Raw genomic sequence first — 24,313 nt, forward strand, 5'->3', positions numbered from 1 at the left:
ATTCAAAATTATGATGGCTTTGGAAAGGGTGACCTTAGGGCCTATAAAGGACTTCCAACTCATAAAATATTGTGCACCACATCCTGCAATCACATGACTGAATTTCAAGTGTTTGGAAACCAGTTCACATTTATGATGGTTGCAGCATCTGGTTGCAGTTACGTAACCATGATTTGCAGCGTTTTTGTGATTTTCCAACAGAAAATGGCAAAACACAGCCACTGCATATGCTGCATTTGCTTAATGATCATTGTGATTCATTTAATGACTGTGGTGAATCAGTTTACAACCATCGTAAAATGATTGTAAAATTAAGCCGGGTCATTGGTGATAACCACCCTGACTTATGAGCAAAATTTAACCATCTGTTAAAAATAATAATAATGCAAAAGAAAGCCTTGGCAATGTGTGGCATAGTAGTATGCTCTGTTCAGAAAACTGTTTTGGTGTGCCAATGTAATTCAACTGGAACTCAGTTTACCTGGGTAGCAACTTTACTTTTCCTCTGTAGTTTGCAATATCTGGATGTCCTCATTGGGACTTGAAAGCTAAGTAGTGCTGGGCCTCACATGAAACCAGCTGTAACCATGCAAGTCATTTCTGGGACATACCTACAAGAAGTTAAGCTGACTTGAAGGAGACCACATTTTGAAACACAATGAAACAACACAGCTCAAACCAGATAGCACTGAATGTATCTGCAACTTTTCATCAGCTTCTGATAAATAATTTAAAAAATCCCTTTATTTCCTTTTCTCCATCTTTTTTTTTAAACTTTCAGTGCGTAACAAAATGCAGTTAAGAAAAACATATTTATAATTTGTGCCTCAGGGTGAATGTATTGGAACTTCATTAAATGTAGCTAGAGTGGGCCCCACTCAAGTCTCTTCTCTCAACTTTTGCACAAGCAAATAAGAATCGTCTGTGTACTAACCTGCAAAGGAAGGCAAATTATAATTTGCTACTATAATTTGATCTTAACTGGATGAAAACCGATCACAAGTTCAATAATAGGAGGATGACCGATCCTGTACTGGTAAATGGGCATCATATGTATATGTCCCCAAGAACTCCCAAGGAAAAGAAGAATGTAGCTGAAATAGCATTAAACCATTCAAAAATATATTCAGTTCAGTTGTTTGGAGGATTTTCCCATTGTAAAATTTAATTGTGGAACCACACTTTAAAACAATATGACTGTTTCATGAAATTTGTGTCAGTTGATTAGTATGTACTTTGATGTTCATACATGTTCATTTAATGTTCAGAAGAGCATTTTAATGTCTGAAGGGAGTAAAATGAAATCAATCAGAAATTCTACTGTCAAAGGCCAATAATTCATATATTATTGCTGCCTCTTTTTTATTCACATGATGTTTTATTCAGGACTATCTTACAAAATTCATTATGTGTCATTGGAATGAAATGCTACCTATCCTGAGGAGGACAATTCAGTACTAGCATAGTTTTTTTTTAGGACGAGAAGCGTGTTTTTTTAGTACAGAGAAAGCAATTTAAGATAATTAAAAATAAATTGAATCAAATACTTTATTTGGCCAAGTATCATTAGACACACAAGTAAATTGTTCAATTCAATATTGGAATGAATTGATCTAGAAAGTTATGGATTTATTGAGTAGGTGGTTTACAAATAAAGCAGCAGCAGTAAGTAGCAAAATTGCTGGAGATATTTTATTTTAAAATGTCTAGTTTCAAAGGTGTGGAATGAGGAGCATTTGTGGCAGTTGAGACAAAAAATTATCCAATCTACAATAGAAGACTAGCTATTGTCGCTTTGCTACAATGCATTTGAAATAATTATTATACTGTTTTATTTTTCATCAAATGGCCAGTGAATAAAAATGTATGAGTGCTTTTTAACCATTTGTAAAGAGACATTGAAGGAATAAGTGAGAGATATTGTTTCAGGCTGGCAGGATTTTTTCCCCCCTCTCCCTCTTTTTCAGGTTTCCGGTGTCCAGGAGCACTGATAGGAGATGGATTGGACTGGACAACTTTGCAATCATTATTGCCTTTTGCCTTAAATGCCTCTGAGTTCCAATTGATTATTGCAGTATTGAAGGAAGGTCCTGCATGAAGAAAAAAAACATGCTCTTGCCTTTGCCTAAGAAGACCTTTCTCTTTTCAATGCCAATCTTAAAAAAGAAAAAGATTAATGTTTTCTCCTTAAAATCTTGACATCAATATTTGTCCATGTGCTCCAACATGTGACTATACCAGACTTGCTTCGTCCCAATATCTTAATTGGCTACAGTGCAGATCAACATTCAAATGATAATTCTGAGCTTTTCCTCTTTTTCAGTCTTCACATGCTCCTAGTGTACGTAATGCTTAAATATGGGTAACAATTTAAAATAAAGAATAGCAAAACTGCCCTGGAATATGAGGAAAATACCTATGCCCTAAATATAGGTTTCAGATAGTGACGCAGAGAATATTTAGTAAAATGTGTTCAGAAAAACCATATGATTTAACCATTATATGAACATGACAAATGTACTCATGTAACATACTTATTTTCCTTTTTTGGGGAATTATATCTCTCCTTTCCTTCATTGCTCAAGACAGCATATATAAATAGTACTCTGTCCATAAATTCCCTAACAATAGAAACCTTGTGGTATATGTTGAGCTGAGATTGGCTTAAAGTTATCCAGTAAACTTCCATGGTTAAAGGTGGAACTAGGGAAACATGGTTTCTCCAGTTCCACTCAAATATTTTAACCACAACCTCATACTGGCTCAGAACATTTTGGTTGCCGAATGCATATTTCTTCAGAAAGGGTTGGGAATTATTTCAGCTGCTATTAATTTGATCACAGAATTGGTTATATCGATGGCTGATTGCTTAATGCAAATATAGGCAACCTTGTGTTCCCTCACAGTCACTTACCTTTAACCATGCTGGTTGGGATTGAATAGAATAGAATAACAGAATTGGAAGGGACCTTGGAGGTCTTATAGTCCAACCCTCTGCTCAGGCTGGAAACCCTGTGTCATTTCAGACAAATGGTTGTCCAATCTCATCTTAAAAACTTCCAGTGTTGGAGCATTCACAATTTCTGGAGGCACGTTGTTCCACTGATTAATTGTTCTGTCAGGAAATTTCTCCTTAGTTCTAGGTTGCTTCTCTCTTTGATTAGTTTCCATCCATTGCTTCTTGTCCTGCCTTCAGGTGCTTTGGATAATAGCTTGACTCTCTCTTCTTTGTGGCAACCCCTGAGATAATGGAACACTGCTATCATGTCACTCCTAGGCCTTCTCTTCATTAAACTAGGCATACCCAATTCCAGCAACCCTTCTTTATAGGTTTTAGCTTCCAGTTCCCTAATAATCTTTATTGCTCTTCTTTGTACTCTTTCTAGAGTCTCACCATTTTTTTTTTACATTATGGTGACCAAAACTGAATGCAGTATTCCATGTGTGGCCTTATCAAGGCATTGTAAAGTGGTATTAGCACTTCACGTGATCTTGATTCTATCTGTCTGTTAATGTAACCTAGCACTGTGTTGGCTTTTTTGGCAGCTGCAGCACGCTGCTGGCTCATATATAAGTGATTGTGTATTAGGACTCCGAGATCCCTCTCACAGTTGCTACTATTGAGCAAGGTACCACCTATACTGTACCTATGCTTTTGGTTTTTCTTGCCTAGATGTAGAACCTTACTTTTTCACCATTAAATTTAATTTTGTTAGATAGCGACCGATGTTCAAGTCTATCAAGATCTTTCTGTATCTTCAGCCTATCTTCTGGAGTGTTGGCTATTCCTGCCAGCTTGGTGTCGTCTGCAAATTTGATGAGTTTCTTTCTATCCCCTCATTCAAATCATTGATGAAGATGTTGAAGAGGGATTGGTGAATATGGGGATCCAAAATCTGTAAGATACCTATTGCAATGTGATCTGGAATTGGCACATGTTACCATCAATCCATTGCAATGAACAGATCAATCCCTGTTTGCTTAGGTGTTGCACCTCCCTGCAGAGAGGCAAGAATTATTCAGACATATTTTGCAGATTCCTACTGAGCTGTGTTGGGTTCCAGGGGAAACTTGGGGTTGTTTCTGGGACTCTGGTATGTGGTTTAACTCAGGTCTTAGTTGCTACTTGGAATGAGATGGCCTTGGATTGGCTTGTGCCTATGCTGCCTCTTTCTGTAGGTAGATCCCAAAGAGCCCTGTGGTGTTCAGAGGATCTTTGAGTGTCGAAGTGCCATAAGATGTACTTAGAATACTGCTGGAGGAAAACAAAGATTGTACTTAACCAAACATGTACTCCAGAGGGTAAGAGTGCTTCTTAAGGTGATTCATTCAAATGTAGCTTTTCTCTCCCCTTATAGTGTCCACAGAGTACCAAATATTGGCTCTCCTCAGAGTAACCTGGTCCCTCCTTAGTAAAGAGGGGTTGTGGGGATGCCTACAGGGACTATTCTAGCCATCTGTCAGATAACGTTGCTTGGATTAATTCAGAATTGGAACCTGTAGGACTTGATGAAATGGACCGGTTCCTTGCTGTGAGTTGGCTAAATCACTTGTCTTTTAAATTCCTGTTCCTCCTGCTTAATTAATGTCACCTAGGAGGTAACAGGTAGTTAACTCCAGGCAGTGGTGAATGCATCTCTGTGAAGGGGTAGTTCATTCCATCTTGAAGGAGGCAGTTGTTTGCCTCTATCTTAAGAGACCATTGCTATATCTAATGATTTTCCCTCCACTTTTCAATATTTCCTTTTAGGGAATGTGGTTGGCCTAGAGGAGTTTGGAAGAAGAATTATCTAGACCTTTAACAGTCAGGATTCAGGCCTGATTACAATACTGAGGCAGCATCATTGTGCTTGTGAATGACCTCTGGTGAGCTCAAGATTGGCATAGTGTATTTATTCTGGTCGTCTTTGATTTCTCAGAAGCCTTAAATACCATCAATTTTTGTATCCTTCTTGCCTGGTTTAGAGAATTGGCAGGCATTGTGTTTTGGTGGTTATTCTTCTTCAAGGTCAGTTCTACTTGGTGTTGGTAGGAGATGAGAGTTCAGGTTTATGGGATGCCTCAGGGCACTAACTTCTAATCACTCTATTTAACATCTACATGAACTTTCTGGGTGAGATATCTGCCAGCATGGGGTGTAGTATCAGACCATGCTGATGGCAGTGATGCATTTCTACCTTGTGCTAAGTGATGCCACAGAGGCCCTTTCCCAGTGCCTGTCTGGAGGCTGAAGGTCTAGATAGGGAAGAATAGGCTTCAGTTCAACCCTGGTAGGAATGTTGGTGGGTCTAGAAGTTTTCTACTTTTAATTCTGCCTGGGGAAGCACTTCCCTTGTCAGAGTCAGTGTACAATTTGGAGGTCCTCTGGGCTCATGGCTCCTAATTAAAGAGCAGGTGCAACCATGACTGGGAGAGCCATTGCTTAGGTTTGGCTTGTGCACCTATTTTTAAAGGGAAGAGCTGACACAATTGCATCCATATCTGGATTGGGAGATCCTGCTAAGCGTGACTCTTCCTTAGTCATCTCCTGTTTGGATTACTGTAACACACTGTATATGGGGCTGCCCTTAAAGAACATTTGGAGCTGCGACTGGTCCAGAATTCAGTGGAGTGGGATTTTTCGTTTTTAATCTTGCCACACTGATATAATACTGCTACTCCATGGGCCAGTGCAGGCTCTCAGGCTTCAGGTGCCGTTCAAGGTGTTGATTGTTACCTATAAAGCCCTGTATGGCACAGGGCCAGGCTACTTCAGGATCATCTTTCTCCCATTGTTTCTGCTTGCCACTTTAGATCTAGCAGAGGGGGCTTGTTCCAGATCCCGTCCATTAAACATCATACAGTATTGTTGGACCCAGGAGTCATGCTTTCTGGGCGGCAATCCTTGCCTTGTGGAATAGCAGTCCTCTCAGAGAGCCAGAGAGACCCTACCCTGTTAGCCTTTTGTAAGGCTCTGAAGGCCTGCCTGTTTCCCCAGGTATCTGGGCCAGAGTAGGCAAGCTAACCTGGGGGGGGATGTGGAGGATTTTAGGACTGGAATGGGAGTAGGATTCACTTTGCACATTGTGGGTTATTGCTTTGAATGATTGAGTTTTTTAAAAAATTCTTTGTATGCTATCCAGAGACAGATGGGCAGTCCTATAAAACAGGGGTCCCCAACCCTTGGGGCACTATTCAGAACCAGGCTGCGTGAGCAGCAGGCCAGAGAGCATGCAGATGCATGTTCAGCTCAACTTGTGCAAGTCGAGTTATGTGCACCTGTGTATGTGCACCTGGATGACTGAGAATCTCTGTAGACATTTAAAGACTCCGTGCTACATCTCCTGCACTGTAGCAGAAAGGTCAATTGTTAGGTTATGCCTGGTCAGGATTCAACTTGTGTTCTAATTGTACATCTATTTCTTAATAAATATACATCCATAGATTTGAATGATTGAATTGCTGCTTCAGTGCATAAAGGTACATATCCAAGTATAGTGCATTCTGACTGGGCAGATTTTATGCAGGGTTGTCACATTTTAGACAATATCAGATTTATAGTTGGTTTAATTCTTCCTTTAATTCATTTAATTCATATACAAGACCATTAGGTTCTTTGAATACTAAGAAAGCCCTGAATTTTACAATATATTATCATACAAATTAAATACAATCCAGGCATCTGATTTTTTTTGTACATTTTCTACGCATGCGTGCGCGCACACACACACACACACGTACACACACACACACACACACACATCATATTATGTCTTTGGTTTTAAATTCTTTACACCACCTAGCATCATCTTAGTGAGATGGGTGACTGTATAACTAAAACAAATAAATTAATGATTTTTATGAGTTTTAGAAAGTCCAGAAATCCCTATTTCTAATCCCATTTTAATCATATCTGAGTTTAGCACCCTGTCTCATGATTCCACAAATTGAAGTCAATCCAAAATGATACTATTAAGTCAGGAACTAATTCAGAAAATATAGATTGGAGTGGGGTTGATTATGATCTGACTCTTTTCTCAATTGGTAAATTTGAATTTATCTCCTGTTTTGATGCAAAATAAAAAAAAATCTAAACAGGTGGTCTAGAATTGTTCTGAATATCTAGGATAATAGAAATATTATTAAGATGAATGTAACTCAGAAGTTGATTTATATTTTGAGATGCCATTCTGATTGTATCCCATGATTTTAATTTATTTACAGGATGCTGAATATATTTCTTTGGCAAAGACAACCTTTGTGATTTCTACTGCACAATTTGTAAAGTCACATTGAGGAAGGTGGATTTAACTTTCCGTTTTTTTCAGGCATTACTGTGGCATTATTTTAGCTTTGGTTATTGGCTAGTATAAGGAACTTTAGAATCTCCCTCTTCCTAGAAATCTGCTCAGGAGATATTATTTGACTTCACTGAAATCCCGGCATGTATTGGAATCTCAGTTTCTTCAGGCATTGATGTCAGTACTACACTTTAATGCTGCAAGTTTTATATGGAAATTATTAGGCCACATATATTATTTTGATCCATTTTACAAAAAAAGTTATTATAAGATAAACCCAGTTTTTAAATGACATTTACATCTTTTTTAAGGGAGGTAATAAGCTGCCTTTCTCACAGTGTTATTACTTTGGATGAACTCACTTCTGATGAAATCTTTTAAAAAGCTTTTGCAGAATTAAAAAAAAGTTTGATTTACCTCAGAGTGCTTTTTGGCAGTCTATTCAATTTAAACATTTCTTATTTGGTTTATACTATATCTGAAGTGGAAGAATTGATTGGCTCCTAGCTAGAAGTCTTATTAAAACAGGAAGATAATAAAGCTGATATCAGACACTTTACATGACCCATAAAATAAGCTGATATCTCCAGTTCACATAAATCAGTGCAAGTTCCCTTTAAACATGCAATTAGTGTTATATGATTTTAAAATGAGATTATTTCAACAACAAAAAATGTTTCATTTATATTAAACATTTCAGTTAATTGTAAAAAGAGTTCATTTACTTGTTTTATATGATAGACATCTACCAGAGAGTGGTGAACAAAATTATTCATTACATGCAAACAACAAAAAAACCCTAAATCAGGGTGTCTCAAAGTATTCAATAGAAACATAATAGATGTAACAGCATCCTCATCAGTGGTCTATTAACACCCCCCCCAGCTAAGTTCTCATAGCTTTCTGAAAGACCAGCAGTAGGGATAATCTGTATCTCTGTCAAGAAGCAGACATAACAGAGAAGACATGGTTCATATGGCCAAGTTCACTGCTTCACCAATGGGACCCAGAGCATGCATACCTACGGATGACCTACGGAGCACCCAATACTGTACAGGCTGCTTTGATCTGGACCAGCTGAAGCTCCAAATGCTCTTCAAAGTTAGAGAAACATGAAATCTTCACCTAATGACAACTTGATCCTGACCTAATGACTGCAAACAGGAGTACCAAAACTGCTGTTGCTAAGCAGCATGGTCATGTGATGTTTCCATCACTTACTAATGGAAATTCCAATGCCAACTAGGTTTACTCTATAGAAGATGGACAGTACGATTTTGATTTCTGGAATTTCAGAATGAATTTAGTTTAATTCTGTGCAATAGATCCTAGAGTACATGTCTGAAAACAATATGACTGGTTGGTTCTTATTTGGACTACTTAGATCCAAAGGTGACAAAATCTTAACCTATCATCCAGGGACAGAAGCCCAGACGCATAAGCTTTCCCTGCCCTCATACCAATTCAGCAGAGATAATGGACTGAAGAGGAAGCTGCTTTCTGCCTGAAGTAAACTGCAGTCCTACCACAAAAGCTAGTTTGGCAATGTGTGTGCAGAATAAAATGTTTCTGCTATTGCTATCTAGGATGAATCATCTTGCATTTCAGAAAATGCTCTCTTGCTCTGAAATGTTGAATAATTAAGCACCAAGGTATCTGAGCCAACAGTGTTTGGTAGTCTAAATATTTGGGAATCAGTTTTACTGCAGCAAATATGTGATAAATTGACCCTTCCTTCCTTCCTTCCTTCCTTCCTTCCTTCCTTCCTTCCTTCCTTCCTTCCTTCCTTCCTTCCTTCCTTCCTTCCTTCCTTCCTTCCCTTTTTTTCTAAAAAACCTTTAAATTGCACAATGATGGAGGTGGATAGCAAGTTTAATTGATAACCAGACATTTGATTTATAAACAAATCTGCATTGTATTTACAGTTAAATTTGCAGAGGAAGCAATTTTGTTTTGCTTAGAAAGTAGAATACCTTTGGGTGGAGGACAGGCACGCTGCCATTACTTTGCCAGCCAAGAAATCCACTCTATTTATCTGATTTATCTGAAGTGTGACCCCCAAGTGAGGAGAAAGAGAATGGCTAGGTTGCCCTTGACTTACTTTGGGACTGGGATGTGCTGTATGTGTAAAATGCTTTGAGCTGCTGGAGCTATTTCAGAGTCATAAGTCTCCTCCTTATGTAAATAATCATGACATATGCCTCTGCTTACTGCTGAGCCTGAGGGGGTCGGAAAGTGGGTGGAGGCTGATTGCTGGCTTCTGTCGTATGTTCATGAGTATGTATTTATGGAGAGTCGTTCAATCTCTCTCCCTTCTGAGGATACATGGTTCTCGGCTGCTGACAATGACTGCCTGCTTGGAGTTCTGCACCTCCGTCCTGTGAAAGAGAAAGCTGCAAGGTAGCCAAGCCACCTTGCGCAGTACGATGGGGGGACAGCTAACGAGAAGCACAATATACGGTAAGGAGCTGGCCAGCAGCACTGATGGTTAGACTGCAAATACTTAATGTTGGTAGATTGCTTGCCTTTTGCCTGAGCCCTCTGCAGCAAGGGACAGTATGGCTCAGAAAGGTAAGTGAGTTATAGCAGGGAGCTGCAGTCTGCCCTGTCTCCTTCGTACTCGGTGCCTTTTCTTTTAAAGACAATCTTTCAGTGAGAGACTTTATTTAATCCAGAATCCACAAGGGAGGGAGGGAGGGAGGGAGGGAGGGAGGGAAAGAGTGAGTGTGTGTGTGTGTGTGTGTGTGTGTGTGTTTGTGTGTGTGAGAAAGAGAGAGAGAGACTGTATCTATATGCCTATTTTATCTGATTGTATGTGATATGCTGCTTTTGTTTTATTGCTTCAGACAAATTTGTCTAAAGAATATTGCTTCCTGTGGGTTGACAGATATCCTGTATGGGAAAAGAAAAAGAAAAGAGCATTGGGAGTGTTTGACAAGAAAGTCTGGAGGCACAGAAGATGCACTCATTTAGAAAATGGATCAGGGTTTTACCTTAAAGATTTCCTGGATAGCTTTACAGTACAGCTTGTTAAGAGCTAGTCCGTTGTAAAGCCTTTTAGCACAGAATGCTGCTTGCCTTGACAGGATCATGGAGAGGAGTACATAAGAGAAGAAGGAGGGGCATTGCAGGGACAAAAGTTTCAAGATGATGAACAAGAGGGAATATTCTCTGGATGCTTATAGTAGGTGATTCTGGCACACATTAAGGCATGTCAGTCTGAGTAATTCCAATGGGAAAGTTAATAAGCATTGCTTCACACTGTTATCAATAAGGCTGACCAGTGCTTAAACTTTGGATGGAGCAGAATATACTTAACGCAGAAATTATTTATTCTTCAAAGCTGTTTTCTGTTACTTTTTTGCATTGCATAGGAAACTCTTTTATTTTATTTAATACAAATGGCCATATCTCAGCTTTACAATACAATGATAGTAGATTTCATGGGTCTATCTTTGTTTACAATATGGTATTAATGTGGAAGGTATCATTTGTTTTCACAATGTTACATGTGATAGCTCTATCTAAGATGCTTGCATTGATTTTTTTTACAAATTGCTAATAAAAATTCAAATGAGTTATGTGTTAAATGATTAGATTTTCCGTGCCCTTACTTCATTCTCAAATATGCAACCAGAATATTTTAGAATAGAGCTGATACTCATTTTTATAAGCATATCACATGTTACGTACTGTTTGCAGAACAAGGTTAATGTATTTTCACAACAAAACTGAGAAATCCAATACAAACTGCTGGGTTTTCTTCAAATTTTAAAGTTTATGTGGAGGTGCTAACCTAGGTGAATAATTACTATCATGAATCTGTCTAAAATGTTTGCCTTAATTGGCTTAGTTTATTTGGAGAACAGTTAAAACATGGAGGATAATGCAGGAAAAACTATGTACCGTATATACTTGAGTATAAGCCGAATTTTTCAGCCCACTTTTTGGGCTGAAAAATTCCACTTCGGCTTATACTCCAGTCAACAAAAAAACTTACCGAGGACTTGTGCGCGGCCGAGGCTTTGGTGCTTTCGGGATCGCCCGCACCTCTCCCAAGCCACCGCCGTCCGAGACCTGCCGAAGTTTGGGGAGGTTTGGGGAGGTGCGCGCGCACCTCCCCAAACTCCGCGCCTTGCCTGCCTGCTTCTTTCCGCAGCGGAAAGAAGCAGGCAGGCAGGGCGCGGAGGAACGGAGACTTGCCGACGTTTGGGGAGGTTTGGGCGCCTCCCCAAACCTCGGCAGGTCTCCGTTCCTCCGCGCAGACCTCCCGACGTTTGGGGAGGTTTGGGCGCCTCCCCAAACCTCGGCAGGTCTCCGTTCCTCCTGCCGACCTTTGGGGAGGTTTGGGCGCCTCCCCAAACCTCCCCAAACCTCGGCAGGTCTCCGTTCCTCCGCGCAGACCTGCCGACCTTTGGGGAGGTTTGGGCGCCTCCCCAAACGTCCCCAAACCTCGGCAGGTCTCCGTTCCTGTTTGGGGAGGTTTGGGCGCCTCCCCAAACCTCCCCAAACCTCGGCAGGTCTCCGTTCCTCCGCGCAGACCTGCCGACGTTTGGGGAGGTTTGGGCGCCTCCCCAAACGTCCCCAAACCTCGGCAGGTCTCCGTTCCTGTTTGGGGAGGTTTGGGCGCCTCCCCAAACCTCCCCAAACCTCGGCAGGTCTCCGTTCCTCCGCGCAGACCTGCCGACCTTTGGGGAGGTTTGGGCGCCTCCCCAAACGTCCCCAAACCTCGGCAGGTCTCCGTTCCTGTTTGGGGAGGTTTGGGCGCCTCCCCAAACCTCCCCAAACCTCGGCAGGTCTCCGTTCCTCCGCGCAGACCTGCCGACCTTTGGGGAGGTTTGGGCGCCTCCCCAAACGTCCCCAAACCTCGGCAGGTCTCCGTTCCTGTTTGGGGAGGTTTGGGCGCCTCCCCAAACCTCCCCAAACCTCGGCAGGTCTCCGTTCCTCCGCGCAGACCTGCCGACGTTTGGGGAGGTTTGGGCGCCTCCCCAAACCTCCCCAAACCTCGGCAGGTCTCCGTTCCTGTTTGGGGAGGTTTGGGCGCCTCCCCAAACCTCCCCAAACCTCGGCAGGTCTCCGTTCCTCCGCGCAGACCTGCCGACCTTTGGGGAGGTTTGGGCGCCTCCCCAAACCTCCCCAAACCTCGGCAGGTCTCCGTTCTTCCTGCCGACCTTTGGGGAGGTTTGGGCGCCTCCCCAAACCTCCCCAAACGTCGGCAGGTCTGCGCGGAGGAACGGAGACCTGCCGAGGTTTGGGGAGGTTTGGGGAGGCGCCCAAACCTCCCCAAACAGGAACGGAGACCTGCCGAGGTTTGGGGAGGTTTGGGGAGGCGCCCAAACCTCCCCAAACAGGAACGGAGACCTGGGGAGGTTTGGGGAGGCGCCCAAACCTCCCCAAAGGTCGGCAGGTCTGCGCGGAGGAACGGAGACCTGCCGAGGTTTGGGGAGGTTTGGGGAGGCGCCCAAACCTCCCCAAACAGGAACGGAGACCTGCCGAGGTTTGGGGAGGTTTGGGGAGGCGCCCAAACCTCCCCAAACGTCGGCAGGTCTGCGCGGAGGAACGGAGACCTGCCGAGGTTTGGGGAGGTTTGGGGAGGCGCCCAAACCTCCCCAAACAGGAACGGAGACCTGCCGAGGTTTGGGGACGTTTGGGGAGGCGCCCAAACCTCCCCAAAGGTCGGCAGGTCTGCGCGGAGGAACGGAGACCTGCCGAGGTTTGGGGAGGTTTGGGGAGGCGCCCAAACCTCCCCAAACAGGAACGGAGACCTGCCGAGGTTTGGGGACGTTTGGGGAGGCGCCCAAACCTCCCCAAAGGTCGGCAGGTCTGCGCGGAGGAACGGAGACCTGCCGAGGTTTGGGGAGGTTTGGGGAGGCGCCCAAACCTCCCCAAACAGGAACGGAGACCTGCCGAGGTTTGGGGACGTTTGGGGAGGCGCCCAAACCTCCCCAAAGGTCGGCAGGTCTGCGCGGAGGAACGGAGACCTGCCGAGGTTTGGGGACGTTTGGGGAGGCGCCCAAACCTCCCCAAAGGTCGGCAGGTCTGCGCGGAGGAACGGAGACCTGCCGAGGTTTGGGGACGTTTGGGGAGGCGCCCAAACCTCCCCAAACAGGAACGGAGACCTGCCGAGGTTTGGGGACGTTTGGGGAGGCGCCCAAACCTCCCCAAAGGTCGGCAGGTCTGCGCGGAGGAACGGAGACCTGCCGAGGTTTGGGGAGGTTTGGGGAGGCGCCCAAACCTCCCCAAACAGGAACGGAGACCTGCCGAGGTTTGGGGAGGTTTGGGGAGGCGCCCAAACCTCCCCAAACGTCGGCAGGTCTGCGCGGAGGAACGGAGACCTGCCGAGGTTTGGGGAGGTTTGGGGAGGCGCCCAAACCTCCCCAAACAGGAACGGAGACCTGCCGAGGTTTGGGGACGTTTGGGGAGGCGCCCAAACCTCCCCAAAGGTCGGCAGGTCTGCGCGGAGGAACGGAGACCTGCCGAGGTTTGGGGAGGTTTGGGGAGGCGCCCAAACCTCCCCAAACAGGAACGGAGACCTGCCGAGGTTTGGGGAGGTTTGGGGAGGCGCCCAAACCTCCCCAAAGGTCGGCAGGAGGAACGGAGACCTGCCGACGAGCCTTGGCCACACAGGGTATTCCTGTGTATTCAGGCTTGCAAAATGGCGGATCGAGCCTCTGCTGGCGGCAGAGGCTTGCAGAACGGCGGATCGGCTTATACTCGAGTCAATAACTTTTTCCAGTTTTGGGGGGTGAAATTGGGGGTCTCGGCTTATACTCGAGTCGGCTTATACTCAAGTATATACGGTATATGTTTAGCCTGATATGGAAGAAAAATTATTTCAGTTAATGAAATCTGCAGGCACAAGATTCTAGTTGCTGCAAAAGTCCTATTAAAACTAAAAAGAAAATGGAAATGAAAAAAGATGATAGATTGGTAGTGGTTGATACATCCATCCATCCTTTCTTTCTTCCTTCCTCTCTCCCTTCCTCTCTCCCTCCCCATCCGTGTTGACTCCTGGTCACTGCAGGGACTAGTCGTTCCAGCAGTTTTCTTGGCAATACAGTATTTTCAAAAGTGATTTGCTATTGCCTTGCCATTGCTTTCTTCCTAGAGCTAAGTGAGAGTGACTAGCTCAAAGTCTCTAGCTAGCTTTGTGCCAATGGTAGGACTAAAACTTAATGTCTCTCAGTTTCTAGTCACATGCCTTAAAAACTACACCAAACTGCCTTGATAGGTCTCATAATCAGGACTAGAAAATTCTATTATTGTTTTGAAATAAGTTACTGAATCACATTGGAAAAGGATACAAAATACTGAAAAATACTGGAACCTGATATTCCTGAAGAACTTAATTTGCATCCATTCTTGAAAGTTATATCCATGCTATTGTTTAAGTATGGAATCTTCTCATCATGCACAGAACAGATGAACAATAGACAGACTGTTCACAGTAATAATATATTAATTTAATTTTGTGCAAACTAAGATAATCCTTTTATATGCAATATGAATCAAAGTATTTTCTAAAAACTCAACAGAAGTGGTTATTTTCTTAAAATTAGGCAGTCAGTTGGGTCCTTCCTTCCCCTTTCTATTAGATTATACTGAATTTGTTGACTAAATTTACATAATGTTCTCCTGGTATTGATTTGAAGCACAGTTGCATGTATAAGTATACATTTAGGTTATTACATTCAGAGTAATAAAGGTGTTTTATAATTCTATTATTTAGAGATGTATGATTAGGGGCTGTATATAGCTCTCAGGAAGCACATTTTGATCTATGTAGAAAGCAAAGTTGGTTTAAACATCTCATGCAACTTCTCTTCTGGTTCATTTAAATTTGGAATAAGGTAAATATTTTGCATGTTTTTAATAAAATAGCTTCTTCCGTTTAATTATATCCTGTTCTTGGAGAATGCCTGGCATGTTCCTGCAGTTTTCTTGGCAAAGTTTTCCAGAAAATTTTACCATTGCCTCCTTCCTTGGGCTGACACAAAATGAGTGACCCCAGATCACCCAGCTGGTTTTGTGCCCAAGTCTACACTAGAACTGAGAGTCTTTCCATTACTATCCTGGTGCGTAAGTCACTACAGCAAAGTGTTCCAGCAGTAATAAAAAAATTAATTTCATGTTATGGAGTCTTAGGAAGGATTTTTTAAAACAATTTTATTAAACTGATTGAAATATAAAAATCAAATGAAAAGGAAAAGAGTGGAAAAAGGGGGAAGGAAAAAGGGGAACAAAAGAAGTTAGAATATAGGCAAAAGAAAGAAAAGCATTGACTGCTGACTCTTTTTAGCATAGTAGAATGAAATAATAACATTATAGCCTTTTTATAGCATTTTACTGTTATATACTTAATATGTGCTAACCATTTCTATAACAGCACATTTATCTAATCAGCAGAACCCAAAGTTTCACTTTTTTCCATATTAAGCACAAAATTCAGTAGTTTCCAAGTAGAAACAAAGTTGGACGTATTCTTTTCTTTGATTAAGCAGTTAATTTAGCCATCTCTGCTAGATCCATCAGTTTTCCAGCCATTCATCCGTTGTGGCAATTAGCGTATCTTTGCAGTTTTGTGCATAAAGCATTCTGGCTGCTGTCAACATATAGAACAGCAAAGGGGATTCTTAGGAAGAAATTGAAAAGAATACTGTTGTACAGTGAAGTTGAATATTTGGTCATTTATTTACTTATTACATTTATATGCCCAACTCTCAGTGTTTCTGGGTGGTTTACAAATTCTTAAAAACAAAACAAATAAAAAGAACAAAGACAGCCGAAATAACAAACCCAAATGGGAACAAGAAAAAAAGTGTTTGTGTGTTTGTGTGTGGGGGGGGGAGGGAGTTGAATTAATCAAAGGTTGCCCAAAGAGCCTGATCTTCAGAGCCCTTCACAACACCATCAGCATCCGAATCTCTGTGGAATCTCTGATTCAGTGCTATCTGAATCTCTGGGGAACATCCTTTCAGAGGGCAACCACTGCTACACAGAAGGTATGTTTCCAGGATCCTGAGCGATGCCATTGTTTAATCAAAGGAACCCAGAGTGTGCCAATACCAAATGAACAAAGACAGGATATCTTAAACCAGTGGTGGCAAACCTATGGCACGGGTGCCAGAGGCGGCACACAGAGCCCTCTCTGTGGGCACCCGCACCATGTCCCAGAGGTGACAACTGTCCCTCTTCAACCAGCCGCCTACTAACTCGCCGAGGTCCCACGTGGCTGAATGCATCCCGACACGGCTGGTTTCCCTGGCCCCCATTTCGTCCCTCCTGGCCTTGCATGCTCTCCTTTTCCCAGGCACGACCCACTGCATCATCTCCTCAGCTGTTGGCCTACCATTCATCTCGGAGGCAGCTTCTTTGAACTGCTGGCGATGGGCTGCAGAGCCCCAGAGTGTGTCTGTTGAGGGGCCAGCAGGCTATGGCTACTGATGGACACCGTTGGCCCCCATGCACTCGCTTGCCTCTGTGTGCGAGGGCCGATGGTGTCAGGCAGCAGCTGCCCCAGCCCTTGCCTTGCCCCATGGCAATGGCACCCCCATTCTGCCTCGCCTCACCCCACAAGATGAGTCTCCTGCCTACCTCCCCACCTGCCAGAGACCTCCTGGAGCTCTCCCAACCCTGCCCAACCCCACAGGTGTCCCTCCCCATGAGCAACATTTAGGTGACCACACCCACCTTGGCCACACCCATCCAATCTTCCATGACCACCACAGCCACACCCACCCAGTGCGCCATGCCCACCTGGCATCCAGCGATAAGTGGGTTTTGGGTTGTAGTTTGGGCACTCGGTCTCTAAAAGGTTCGCCACCACTGTCTTAAACCATTTCAAAATTCAATTAAAATCTGTTTCTGAATGATGCAGCAAAGAAATCAACCTGAGCAGTTTTAAAAAGGATTAGGAAAAACAAAAAGGAAATTAATTGTTCAATATTATCTCTTAACACAAAAAACAACAGTGGTGGCCCCAGAGCTCCTGATTAATTACCTTGAGATCCAGAATATTGAAGTAGGCAAGGCTTTGGTCTTATTTAAAACCGCAATTATACACTCTTTTAAAATGAACATAGCCAAGTGCCTTCAGCCTTTCAGAACGTTGCCTAAAGATGCCAGCTCCTTGATAAGTGTCTGTCACACTAATAACAGCAAGAGTACACATAAAACCTAACCAACTGGAGGAAGAAGTAAAAATGACCTCAAATATTTTTAAGAATGACTTTTTTGTCAGATGTAAAAGGGGATTGTTAATTTTATTATGATATTAGATATAATAGCAATTGCAGATAAGAATAACATGGACTGGCTATCCTAAAAACTAGCATTCATTCTTGGAGCAAAGCATGCTGCAATTCTATTATACCATTTATAGTAACTGGCTACCAGTTATTGTACAGGATAGCAGATGTCCATAATAAAATACTGTACGCATGTTGTTAGCTGCGAAGTCGTGTCCGACCCATCGCGACCCTATGGACAATGTTCCTCCAGGCCTTCCTGTCTTCTACCATCTTCTGGAGTCCATTTAAGCTCACGCCTACTGCTTCAGTGACTCCATCCAGCCACCTCATTCTCTGTCGTCCCCTTCTTCTCTTGCCCTCAATCTTTCCCAGCATTAGGCTCTTCTCCAGCGAGTCCTTCCTTCTCATTAGGTGGCCAAAGTATTTGAGTTTTAGCTTCAGGATCTGGCCTTCTAAAGAGCAGTCAGGGTTGATCTCCTCTAGGACTGACCGGTTTGATCGCCTTGCAGTCCAAGGGACTCGCAGGAGTCTTCTCCAGCACCATAGCTCAAAGGCCTCAATTCTTTGGCTGTCTAGATTTGTCATGGCTTTCCTCCCGAGGAGCAAGCGTCTTTTAATTTCTTGGCTACAGTCTCCATCTGCAGTGATCTTGGAACCCAGGAAAATAAAATCTGTCACTACCTCCATTTCTTCCCCATCTATTTGCCAGGAATTGAGAGGGCCGGATGCCATGATCTTGGTTTTCTTAATGTTTGGTTTCAACCCAACTTTTGCACTCTCCTTCTTCACCCGCAACAAGAGGCTTTTTAGTTCTTCTTCACTTTCTGCCATTAGAGTGGTATCATCTGCATATCTTAGGTTGTTGATATTTCTTCCGGCAATCTTAATTCCAATTTTTGATTCATCTAGCCCTGCCTTTCTCATGATGTGCTCTGCATATAAGTTAAATAGGCAGGGCGACAGTATACAGCCTTGCCGGACTCCTTTCCCAATTTTGAACCAATCAGTGGTTCCGTGTCCAGTTCTCACTGTTGCTTCTTGGCCCGCATATAGGTTTCTCAAGAGACAAATAAGATGGTCTGGTACGCCCATCTCTTTAAGAACTTGCCACAGTTTGTTATGATCCACACAATCAAAGGCTTTAGCATAATCAATGAAGCAGAAGTAGATGTTTTTCTGGAACTCCCTAGCTTTCTCCATGATCCAGCATATGTTGGCAATTTGATCTCTGGTTCCTCTGCCTCTTTGAAATCCTGCCTGTACTTCTGGTAGTTCTCGATCCACATACTGCTGGAATCTAGCTTGTAGGATTTTAAGCATAACTTTACTAGCATGAGAAATGAGTGCAATGGTGCGATAGTTTGAACATTCTTTGGCACTGCCTTTCTTTGGAATTGGAATGTAAACTGATCTTTTCCAATCCTGTGGCCACTGTTGAGTTTTCCGAATTTGCTGGCAAATTGAGTGTAGCACTTTTACTGCATCGTCTTTTAAGATTTTGAATAGCTCAGCTGGAATACTGTCACCTCCACTAGCTTTGTTGTTGCTCAGTTTTTCTAAGGCCCACTTCACTTCACATTCTAGGATGTCTGGCTCGAGGTCAATGACCACCTCATTGTGATTATCAGGGATGTTAAGCTCATTCTTGTATAGTTCTTCTGTGTAATTTTGCCACCTCTTCTTAATCTTTTCCGCCTCTGTTAGGTCCCTGCCGTTTTGGTCCTTTATCATGCCCATTTTTGCATGAAACGTTCCCTTCATCCCTCCAATTTTCTTGAAAAGATCTCTGGTCCTCCCTATTCTATTGTTTTCTTCTATTTCTTTGCACTGTTCATTTAAGAAGGCATTCTTATCTCTTCTAGCTATTCTCTGGAATTCTGCATTCAATTGGGCATATCTTTCTTTTTCTCCCTTACCTTTCGCTTCCCTCCTTTCCTCAGCTATTTGCAAAGCTTCCTCAGACAGCCATTTTGCTTTCTTGCATTTCTTTTTCTTTGGGATGGTTTTGGATGCTACCTGTTGTACAATGTTGCGAACCTCTGTCCATAGTTCTTCAGGCACTCTGTCTATCAAATCTAATTCCTTAAATCTATTTGTCACCTCTACTGTATATTCAACAGGGATATGATTTAATTCATACCTGAGTGACCTAGTGCTTTTCCCTACTTTCTTCAGTTTAAGCCTAAACTTTGCAATGAGAAGCTCCTGGTCTGAGCCACAGTCAGCTCCTGGTCTTGTTTTTACTGACTGTATAGAGCTTCTCCATCTTTGGCTGCAGAGCACATAGTCAATCTGATTTCTGTGTTGACCGTCTGGTGATGTCCATGTGTAGAGCCGTCTCTTGGGTTGTTGGAAAAGAGTGTTTGCTATGACCATCGTATTCTCTTGACAAAATTCTATCAACCTGTGCCCTGCTTCATTTTGTACTCCAAGGCCAAACTTTCCTGTTATTCCGCTTATCTTTTGGCTTCCTACTTTAGCATTCCAATCCCCCATGATGATAAGGACATCATTTTTTGGTGTTAGTTCTATAAGGTGCTGTAGGGCTTCATAGAACTGGTCAATTTCATCCTCTTCAGCACCGGTGGTTGGGGCATAGACTTGGACAACTGTAATATTGAATGGTTTGCCTTGGATTCAAACTGAGATCATTCTGTCATTTTGAGGATTGTATCCCAGTATTGCTTTTCCTACTCTTTTATTGACTATGAAGGCTACTCCATTTCTTCTGAGGGATTCTTGCCCGCAGTAGTATACCTGATGGTCATCTGAATTAAATTCACCCATTCCTGTCCATTTTAGTTCGCTGATACCTAAGATATTGATGTTCAGTCTTGTCATCTCTTGTTTGACCACGTCCAGCTTTCCTTGATTCATGGATCTTACATTCCAGGTTCCTATGGAGAAAAAATCTTTACAGCATCGGACTTTCCTTTCACCACCAGACACATCCACAGCTGAGCGTCCTTTCGGCTTTGGCCCAGTCGCTTCATTCTTTCTGGCGCTACTAGTACTAGCCCTCTGCTCTTCCCCAGTAGCATATTGGACGCCTTCCGACCTGAGGGGCTGATCTTCCAGCGTCATATCGTTTTGCCTTTTGGTACTGTCCATAGGGTTTTCATGGCAAAGATACTGGAGTGGTTTGCCATTTCCTTCTCCAGTGGATCACGTTTTGTCAGAACTCTCTGCTATGACCTGTCCATCTTGGGTGGCCCTGCACGGCATAGCTCATAGCTTCATTGAATTACGCAAGCCCCTTCGCCACGACAAGGCAGTAATCCATGAAGGGGAACTGTACGCATAGAGTTCAATATAATACTATTGAAAAGAGCATAAATAGAAGGCCACAGTAGTGTCAATAGTATCAGAGAAAAACAGTTCTGTATTTTACACACAAGAAAAATAACTTTTTTTTTGAAAATTAGAAAACTTTCAGTTATGTGATATGCTTCATTTAAGAGTATTTTTGTGTGGATACATTTTTATAGAAGAAAATCTGGTAATGTTTGCAATACAGGTTTCTCAGAACAAGACATATAGTATGGAAAAAACAGATTAAATATATGGGTCTCTTTTCTAATTATATAGTTATATGAGAAGAAAACCACGAAACTCCCTTACTTTCATTTAATTTTTACATATTTATATACTATCCTCAGATTATGCACAGCCAAAAATGTATATGGATATAGAATTATAAAAAATAATACAATACTCATCAGCTTTAAGTTTATTTCCATTTTTATAATGAAAAAGGGAATTTATAGAAAATGAGTAATCTTTTAATGAAAGATAAAGCTGAATAATATACTGTATGAAGAGCCCTGCTGGATCATATGCCAGTTAGTCCCAAATAATGTACACAAATACATCTGAAAAGCTCACAGACTTCAATATGGGTATCATACATTTTTAAAATGAAATTTTAAATAGAATAGGAGTGATGGTAGCGTTTATTACAGAGTTTTCTATACTTATAAGAAAAAAGGTGCAAAAGATAAGTGAAAAAATATTGAAGTGTTACTAAAGAGAGACAGTGTTATTTCAGCACCTATTATATTGCATGATCAAAAATTGATTTGAAGCATATTGTATCTTTTATTACTTTTTCATTTTGTACACTTAACTGTATCAAAGCATATTAATATGTCTCATTTTAAACGGGTAATTTCCCATTTAATTCTTAGTCTCAGATGTATAACTAGTTGTTTATATCCATATTTAGCAATAATATTTCCATAATAACTTGACTTGCAAACACCCAACAAAAGGAACAAGCATAGGTAAAGAAAACACTTTATTGAAATTGACTGTGAAAACTTGATAATGCATATGTGAAAACACAATCTTAGGGTTACACTTTCCTTTAAGTTGAGGGTGGGAAACCTAGAGCAATAGATTATAATTCCAAGTAAAGATACAGATACAAGTATTGTTGCTCAGGCCTTACATTCTCTAGAGGAGTGCTGTTTGATTACTTTAATAAAAACCAATTTATGCCTGAACTGGATTAATCCATAGAATCTGTCTGTCTATCTAATCTGTCATCTATTATCTATCATCTATCAAAATAATATAGCAATAGTATTTAGGCTTAAATACCCACCCCATAGCACTTTCCAGCACTATCTGGGTGGTTTACAATGTAAGCATTATTTGCATATTGCCCTCAATAATTTGGATCCTCATTTTACCAACATCAGAAGGCTGAGTCAACCTTGAGCTGTGTCAGGATCAAACTCCAGGCTGCCAGCAAAGTTTACCTACAATACTGCACTTTCACCACTTTGTACATCTATCATCCATCAATCTATCATAATGTAATGAACTTATCAAATTTAAAATGGCAACTCAAATGTTCCTTTGAGTTGAACAGTACAACCTGCTGAAAGGTTTGCTGTATAATTCTTCTTTTACTAGTTTGGAGTAGGAGTTTCACAGTTTTATATGTACTATTGCTGTGTGTTGTATAAAAATAAGTACTGATCAGGTACTGGTTAAACATTAGCCTTCTCCCAAAAAGTTTTCAAGTAAGATTAATCAATATCATTTCTGTACTTTGAAGCTTACCTGACAGATGTGTTAAAGAATAGTCTGCCTTCAATCTAGGGTACATTTTTAAATTGCCATTCAACACTTCCTCCTTTGCCCCAAACACTCCCCAAGAGAGTGAAAAAAGGTACAATAGTATTTTCATCAAAACTAGACAACCCCATATGCTTTCAGTTTTCCAGCAACACTTTCTTCCCATTCTTAAAAAACTGCATTTTCTTCCATCCCTTAGCCTTTTTATCAGCTCAAGAAAATGATTCTTTGTTTCTTCCAAAGCGCTCTGATATTCCAGCACAATAATTAAACTACCCTCTCACAAATGAAAAAAACACATGAAAAAAACCTGCCACTGTCAGTGGGTTTATCTTTTACTTTCTGGACAAAAGAGATGACTTGGCATACATTCATAATAGAATTTATGGAAAAATGTTTTGTAAGTTGTTTTACTGTGTCTGTTAAGCTGTGGAAATAATTAAAAAGATAGTACAGATTGAATTCAGTTTTATTTAAACACTTCTACAGGGATGACAACAGGCCAGTTGGGTGCAAAAGCTTAATGAAGCCTTTCCCTGCCTCTCATAATCTGCCATCTGAAATGGGTGCTTCTAATGATAGCTCTGCCCTAATAAATCCACATCAAATGAATCCAGTGAAATACACAATCTTCAGAACTTTCACAACCTCTCTTCTACTAGACGAGTTGCTCTATTCCTTCTGAATTCACTACAAATGTATGAATGTTAACTTCAACATTCTGAGGACCCAGATTGTTGGGGGCAATTAAGCTGACTTTGTAATAATGCCGCTTGGGGTGTGTGTGAAAGCCCTAATAAGCAGGCATATACATAGAATGAAGGCTACTGCTAAGCTTGTAAGCCGCCCTGAGTCTTCGGAGAAGGGCGGGATATAAATGGAATTAAAAATAAAAAATAAATAAATAAAACAATTTGTAGACAGTGGGAATTGTAGTCCACAATCCTGAAATCATAGGGATTGAAAAGGCTGAATGATACCTAGAAGCTGAAGAAAGAGACAAAAACCAGTCAGATTGTCTATTCTGTAGAATTAGGTTCAACCATTTGTGACTATGTATGCCATATTGAAAAGAAAGAAAGGCAGGTCAGTCAAAATATTCTTCACATAGAGTCTTTTTCTATATATATAATATATACAGTACATACATACAACTTCCCTTCCCTGTTATGAGTCCATATGATATTTGTTTTGAAAACGGTCATGAATTATTTCAGTGTTTGTTGTGATTGGGTTTTGTTTTCAGGAAACAAGCCATACTAATGGACATACGCATACCCACTTCAGCAAATGTTGCAAGTTCAAATAAAGGCTAATCTAGGAATTCTTGAAAACCCAAACCTGTATGTTATTTGGAAAATGGTGTATGATAAACTAACTATCCTAGTTAGCATTATTTTTTGGCATCTCATCTTGTTATTACAGGTTTTTTTGTTTTCTTTCCGAAATAATCAGGCAAATCCTACTTATTTTATTTTTATTCAAAATACATACAGTTTTATTGACGAGATTTTTAAGAAGTGGTTTGTCATTGCTTTTTTCCTAAGGCTGAGAGAAATTGACTGGCCCAAGGTCAGCCAGCTGGCTTTGTGCCTAAAGCAAAACTTTGGGTCTTCCCATTTCTAGCCTGGTGCTTTAGCCACTACATCAAAGTGGCTTACTTTTAAGTTTTACTCTCTCATAACAGGGATTCTCATT

The 24,313-nt window shown here is 41.7% G+C and overlaps 1 protein-coding gene across 2 annotated transcripts in view; it reads left to right on the forward strand.

Annotated features, from left to right (window-relative positions):
- NEURL1 (neuralized E3 ubiquitin protein ligase 1) overlaps positions 1–24,313 on the forward strand; it is a gene marked incomplete at both ends in the record, with an annotated part of 159,267 nt that overhangs the window by 71,987 nt on the left and 62,967 nt on the right. Inside the window, one exon of one of the 2 annotated variants that reach the window (XM_081330099.1) lies at positions 9,707–9,740. The exons of the other annotated variant lie outside the window; for it this stretch is intronic. Within the exon in view, the coding sequence (XP_081186225.1) occupies positions 9,707–9,740 (34 nt within the window). Of the gene's footprint in view, positions 1–9,706; positions 9,741–24,313 lie in introns of those variants that run through there. 2 annotated transcript variants of the gene reach the window in all.

Source organism: Vipera berus (assembly GCF_964194415.1).
Source record: "Vipera berus genome assembly, chromosome: 5".
Classification (NCBI taxonomy): Eukaryota; Metazoa; Chordata; class Lepidosauria; order Squamata; family Viperidae; genus Vipera; species Vipera berus.